The sequence below is a fragment of the Sceloporus occidentalis genome, unplaced genomic scaffold (genome assembly GCF_023333645.1).
Source record: "Sceloporus occidentalis isolate IW3139 unplaced genomic scaffold, rSceOcc1.0.p SCAF_288, whole genome shotgun sequence".
Lineage (NCBI taxonomy): Eukaryota > Metazoa > Chordata > Lepidosauria > Squamata > Phrynosomatidae > Sceloporus > Sceloporus occidentalis.
This window is the reverse complement of record NW_028317268.1, coordinates 45,129-52,143: the sequence shown is the minus strand read 5'-3', so window position 1 is coordinate 52,143 and position 7,015 is coordinate 45,129. Positions and strand designations below refer to the sequence as shown.

Here is a 7,015-nt window from a genome sequence, read left to right as displayed (position 1 = left end):
GTATACACACAAGAGCAGGGGTGTCCACATCTAGTGTCATCCTTTTAATTGGGGTGAGCCCCAAGAGATTCCTGAACAGTACATTCTATACAGCAAAGATCTGAGATTACCTCCCCAAGGACAGACAGACACCTAATAGTCTGCCCTAGAGCAAATCCCTGTTCGGGAGCGAATTTTAGCTCTCGCATGCCATTGCGCAGGAAAAATCTCTATTAACATATCATTCCAATCCCACCCAAAAGGGCAGTCCAGAACCAAATGAGAGGCAAATTGCTGCTACACGAGGGAAGCAACAACCCCAGACAAATGTTCCAGCTCATAAACAGGGTCCAGTAGGGGCTCGCCCTAAGTGAAAAGGTACATCCAAATATTGACCTCTTTACTGTCCTGTGCCTAGTAAGGTATGAGCTGGTTCTTCTTCATAGAGTCCATGAAGGCTTGGTTTCTCACCAGATAAAGCACCCTTGCCTCTAGGTTTTGTTTTTATGCTGTAATGGTAAAAGGCAGTTATGTCTTGAGACATTCCTATGGCTTTGAAAAGCTATCAGTTCTCTTTGAATTTTTTGTGGTTTTCTTGTGCAGGGAAACCTACCTTGCACTTCAGTGGATTTCCATTGTGGTAATGGAGGTTTTTCTTATGAAGTGGCACAAAAGAGCTCAAACCTGAGATGCTCTGTACATGTACAGGTTTTGTCATTAAGGGGTTAAGTAACGATGAACCATAGGACAACCCATTAACCAGCTGTCTGTCCTTAATCTCAAACCTTTTTTTTGTGTATATATATATATATAGGTGTGTACTTCAGTATCTGTTTGTAGTAATTTATATCACTTTGTTTATATCGCAGAAAAAAAATGCATGTCTCAGAGTGTTCAAAGCTGCCAAACAGAACGACTGTGACCAAGTTCCTGTTGGTGGGATTTAGCGGCTGTCGAGGATGCCAACTTTCTATCTTTGCCTCATTTTTACTGATTTATATATTTACCGTCCTAGAAAATGTAGTAATCGTAGCACTGGTCTTGCAAGATTTCAAACTCCAAAAGCCAATGTATATTTTCTTGGGGAACCTGTCCTTCCTGGAGATCTGGTACATCAGTGTCACTTTGCCCAACATGTTGGCCAACATCCTTACGGGGAACCATGAGATTTCCTACGGCGCTTGTGTTGCTCAGCTCTTTATTTTCACATTTCTAGGCGCTGCCGAGTGTTATCTCTTGGCCGCCATGGCTTATGACCGTTACGTGGCTATTTGTAATCCTCTACGGTACACAATGATAATGCAAAGCAAGAGTGTTGTGGCGCTCCTGCTTTGCTGCTGGTTCAGTGGCCTCTTCACGCCCGTTCTTCCCATTTGGTTTCTCAGTCAACTGGATTTCTGCGGTCCTAATCAAGTTGAACATTATTTTTGTGATGCGTCACCGCTGGTTAGGCTGGCGTGTGGTGATACCAAGTCCAAAGAGCTTGTAGACTTCATTGTGTCCGTGGCTGTTCTCATGAGCTCACTGTCGGTCATCTTTATCTCTTACTTTTGCATCACGTGGACTATCATGAAGATGTCGTCTTCCCGCGGAAGGCGCAAGGCCTTTTCCACTTGTACCTCTCACCTGGCTGTGGTTTGCCTCTTCTACGGATCTATGGGTTTTACTTACATGCGGGTGGGTACGGGTTCCCCCTTCTCCAACAACATGCTTGTGTCTGTTTTCTATTCTATTGTTACCCCAACTCTGAACCCTGTCATTTATTCGCTCAGAAATGAAGATGTCAGGGTAGCGTTAAATAAAGTTCTGAAAACCAAATCTCTTCTGAGAAAAAGATAATTACGTCACACAATTAAGGGCTAGCGACATCAAGACGGTCCTACAACATCTTTATATTACAGCTCAGCGGCCCTAGCACCATCGTACTATTGGCTCGAATTATGCATTGGGTTGACTTTGCTTTAAGTCTCCATCCCAGTGGGCTCCATGCTTCTCATATGTTTATTACAACTCCCCCTTTCCATTGGGATAAAGCATAGGTGGTCTACATGCCGAGGTTATATTATTGCAGTACCCCCTGACTGCATCACTCATTACCCCCCCTCTTCTTTAAAAGAGGTCCAGAAGAGCCCCTCAGCTTTATTTTATTTACTTTTCATTGAATTTCTTCAGTTGTTACTAAACCTGTGTAAACTTGGTCACCTATTTGTTAGAGAGATAAAATGTGTATTTTACTCAGTTCACAATTTCACCAAAATTCCAAATCAATAAAGTATATATGTGCATGGATATATATTTTTATTTATCTACCTCTAACAGATGCATTTATCCCTTCACAGTTTGCTACATAATAAAAATGGTTGGTACAAAATGTGCAGTTATATATAAAAAGTGGACTACAGACATTTTTATTGGTGCACAATACGTATGAATAATGGGTTAACTGCCCTGAAGAGCTTACAGTCTAAGTAGTAGTAGACAACAGAGAAAGCGCAGCGCTTGGTGTTAGTTTCCGTGTATCCCAGTTTATGTTTCTTATCTCTATAATCTTTCTTAACACTTTTATGTAAATTATTTTATCACTAGATGGTTTTGTTAACAATTAACTTGCCACCCTAAAATTAACTTGGACCATAAATGTGGAAAAAAGGAGCTACTAGACAATTATTTAAAGGATATTGTAAATTAGAATGTGTGAATCCTTACAATACAATCGGCCCAACTAAATTCCCAAATTTGTATTTGTTTCCAATGGAAAATGATAAAAACTTGGCTATTCACGAGTCAACAAGTTTAATAATAAGTCAAGTTGAATAGGTTTTCGACTCTTGACTCCACAGGAGAAGGTCAAGAATTGGTCAAACTCTAAATAACGAAGACGTCCAACTTAATTAGCAAATTACCTACCAGATTAATTCCCTTAATGTCTATTTAGGTCGCGCTCACCAGTAATTTGGCAAATCATTCAATGCAGCTCACTATAACTCAATGGAGTGCTCGGAATTTCAAACTCAATATGTCAACTTTTAGGGAACAATCGAGATATCGCTGCAACTTAAATAACAATGGAGACTAACTGCACTTCCCTGGGTTTGTGGATGTAAGATTAGAAAATTTGGGTTTTATTAGAAAAGGTGAAACAAACATTTTTAACTATTTTTATCTATTCGATTACGTTTCACTACCCTTTAAAAAAGTTTTAGAAAACCGATTCTCAAGGTTTTGGAAGGTTTTTATCATGAGACAAAACATTGTTTAGTTCTTTCTTTCATCGTCTGGCCATTCCTTCTAGACTCTTTCCCCAATGTATTCCAAGGGTATAAACTAGAGCGTCTTCAAGCTTAAAAATTAAATGCTCTGAGACGATTCTCAATCGGCAATCCATATTTTAGTACAGGTTTTGATAACCTATAAACTCCAAACATGAAGTATTCATAGATTTACGAGTCACTTGGACCTCTTCTGGAAGAACGGCTGAAGAACGATTTTTTTTTTTGTGCCATATCGATACTCTTTAAAATAGACAAAAAATACAATAAAGCATCCTCTTATTCTTCAAAAATTGTACGTTTTTGGAAGTAAGCAGCATTATTTGGGAATCAAAACATGTGCCTCCTATGTTATAGAAACACAAGGACCTCTAGCCAAGCCAATTTTAAACAGACTCCAGATGTAGTGTCATAAAAAAGGTGAGTTCTGAAGTCACAGTACATATTCTGAAAAAATAACAAGTAAATAAATAAATAATAAATAAAAAGAAAGGGGGGGGGGCATAACATGTCTTAAATAAATCAAGGGAATATTTAAAATATTTATAATAAAAATCTAATTTTCGCTCAAGAAAGAGGGAAGAATTAGGATTTGAGGTGAGATTCTCTCAACCAAAATGTCTAAAAATAAAAAAATAAAAATTTTAACTGATTGATTGTGTGGACTGCAGCAGAGCCAAATATTATACTTTTTTTTTTGTTTAACCTGTGCAAGATTTAGGTGGAATTTATAAATACAGAGCTTTGACAAAATTAAAATATAAAAAAAAATAAAATAAAAAAAAAAATAAATAAAAAAAAAAAAAAATGTAATATTAAAATTATTTTTATTTTAAAATACACATCGCCCATCAGGGTACACCACATATCTGCGTGCCGCTTAGTTTAGACTTATTTTTAACTTTTTGTTGTTGCCGTTTTCTTTATTTGGTTAAAGAATGGGGTTGTAGACCCTCTTTGAGAATAGAAGCAAGACAAAGACCAAAGGAAAGTGCCAAAATAGATAAAATAGATAAAATTAACATGTTAATTAACATTAAAAACTGTATTTGTAAACGCTTTATTTTTGCTTTATATTTACTTTTATTTTGGCGCTCAACCACATTTTATTAAATTAGAAGCTTATTTGAACTATTGCACCATGAGTGGTTAGGAAGTATGACTTCACAGCTCCACATTGAGATGTTTTCAGGAAAATTTGAAATATAAAATTTTACAAAGATTTTTTTTTTTTACCAAGGCAGAGGAGACCTTTCCGTGACGTTTGTGCGTTCTGGAAGCGTCTTTAGAATTGGTAGATGGATCTGCCATCGTAGAGAAATCTTTTATTATTAATAATAATGAATAAGATGTTACTTTCGCTCGTTGCCTTAACTACCCCTGATTGTTTTGTGCTGTAAAAAAACAGTATGACTTATCATATATTTATTAAGCCACCACGCAGATCCTATCGCAGCGACTCGCTAATGGTGACGGCCAAATGATTCTAATGATGATCCTTATGGAAACCATGACTTGTCAGGAGGGGAAGGTGATCTGAATTAAGTCACCTGTGTCCAAGCAGGGATTCCAGCTGTCATATAGAGGAGAAGTGAGAAAAGCACCAATCGGGATATCCCTAAATCAAAGGGGAATATGACTCCAGACTGTGTGACCCTGAGATTCTGCTCATTCTCCCTGAGATTGAGTTAAAAAAACCCGATACTCAGGGCAAACAGGGGTCTTCATCTACCCATCTTTTAGAATCAGTAGTACACATGGAGACTCATCAGGGGAATCGCACTCATTTCATTATTAAAGGGATATCCGATGTCCCCGAGTTGCAGCTTCCGATTTTCCTCCTTGTTCTCCTCATCTATCTCATCACGCTTGGTGGCAACCTGACCATTCTACTCCTCGTCTGTCTCGATCGACACCTGCGCACCCCCATGTACTTCTTCCTGGGCAATTTGTCCATGCTGGACATATCCTCGACAACTGTGACTCTACACAAGATCCTCGCGACGTTCGTCACAGGAGATAAAAGCGTCTCTTTCTTGGAATGCATGGCTCACGTGTACTTCTTCATGGCCCTGCAATGCACCGAGCTGTTAGTATTGGCCGCCATGAGCTACGACCGATATGTGGCCGTCTGCCACCCTCTACATTATCACATGGTCATGAGTCACGGAGTCTGTTCCCTGCTAGCCGTTGGCTGCTGGGTGTCGGGTTTTCTGGAGGTTATACCCCACACTTCTGTAATGTCAAACTTCTCATGTTACGCATCCCATGAAATCAACCACTTCTTCTGTGATGTTCTGCCTCTCATGAAGATTTCCTGCAGCGACACCTCTCTGCTGAAGCTCTTGATAGTCACAGAAGGGGTTTTTGTGTCCGGTCTCATCCCGTTGTCTCTCACTCTTATCCCTTATGTTTTTATAATCCTAGCCGTACTTAAGATCCCCACCAACATTGGAAGGCGTAAGGCCTTCTACACGTGTTCTTCACATATTACCGTGGTCGTTCTCCTCTACACCACCCTTTACTGCTTATACTTGACGCCGTCTTCGAAAAACCCCTTGGACTCCCATAAGCTCTTCTCTCTGTTTAACACGGCTGTTGTCCCCATGTTGAACCCTTTGATCTATAGCTTGAAGAACAAAGATGTAAAGTCGGCTATAAAGCGGAAGTTGCACTCTATAAGTTGCAGACTCTTTCCTTCTTTAAACTTTACATGCAAATAAAGACCAAAAAGATGCTCGATGTCCTATTCTGGAAACTTCATTCTATATCGATGCCACAACCAAGGTGTATTAGCAGGGATATTTAATAAAATGAAAAGTAAGTAGAATCGAGAGATAGTATCGCCATATCGAGTGACTGAGTGACCGTCATCAGGACAAAACTGAAATACGAGAGAGAATTGGTTAAAACATAAAAAGGCACGGAAGCGGAAGAATGGCTCTACTTGGAAAATAATTTTTGGACGCCTATTGTTTTCCTGGAATTGTTCCATGACGTCATACTTTGATTTACTAAGATTATTATTATAGATAATGAGTGAAAATTCCCACGTGTACATTTATGTAACTGAAACTGCATCTGCATTAAAAATGTAAATGTTTAATTTTTATGTTGGGTTGTATCTGTGTCTATAATGCTAATAAAATGGGAGGGGGGACTAGGAAACATATTTCATGTCCTCATATGCTTCATCATAGGATAGAACCCTGCCATACATTTTTTATTTGTTTTTTTTCTGTATTCATAATGTTACTTTTGTTTTGCCATCATTAAAAATCTTTTTTCTTTAAACGCTAGTAGTAATAGAAAATAAGGTTTTTAATTTGACTTAATTGTTCTTTATTTTTTTTATTTTTTTAGCCTTCATAGACCTCATCGTTGGGGCCCAGTAGGTTTCCTTCTAGGCAAAAGAGAACAAAGAGGTCCACATCTGGACTCACCTGTTCACTTGAGGTGGTCCAAAGAGATACCTGAAGAGTGAAATAAAACATAAGACAAATTTGATGCTCTCGCAGTCCGTACAACAGTCGGAACTATCTCAAAATTCAGTTCTTATGTCCTACTACACTCAAAAAAAACCTCCATCAACACATCAGTGTGACCTTCCCCTAAAGGTAGCCCAGGCATGGACCTCCTAGCACTCTTGTCCCATGTGGGATACCCACCATGTCCCAATGAGGAGGCTCTTAAAAAGCAGGAAAAAAAAAAAAAAAACCCCTGTTGGTTTCCTTGTGCAGGGGAATTGTGCCTACCATATTAGTTCT

At 38.8% G+C, this 7,015-nt stretch overlaps 2 protein-coding genes across 2 annotated transcripts; both read left to right on the top strand.

The window, feature by feature from the left end:
* The first annotated feature begins 855 nt into the window (after window positions 1–855).
* On the top strand, window positions 856–1,818 carry LOC149275423 (olfactory receptor 6Q1-like). Its single transcript, XM_089504729.1, has one exon. The coding sequence runs from the start codon at window positions 856–858 to the stop codon at window positions 1,816–1,818; it is 963 nt and encodes a 320-aa protein (XP_089360855.1).
* A 3,187-nt stretch (window positions 1,819–5,005) lies between these two features.
* LOC149275422 (olfactory receptor 6C74-like) lies at window positions 5,006–5,971 on the top strand. Its single transcript, XM_089504728.1, has one exon. The coding sequence runs from the start codon at window positions 5,006–5,008 to the stop codon at window positions 5,969–5,971; it is 966 nt and encodes a 321-aa protein (XP_089360854.1).
* The last annotated feature ends 1,044 nt before the right edge of the window (window positions 5,972–7,015 follow it).

What these genes read in the sequence shown, in the direction of transcription:
- LOC149275422 (XM_089504728.1), top strand. Translation starts at nt 5,006, where the DNA reads ATGGAGACTCATCAGGGGAATCGCACTCATTTCATTATTAAAGGGATA.
- LOC149275423 (XM_089504729.1), top strand. Translation starts at nt 856, where the DNA reads ATGCATGTCTCAGAGTGTTCAAAGCTGCCAAACAGAACGACTGTGACC.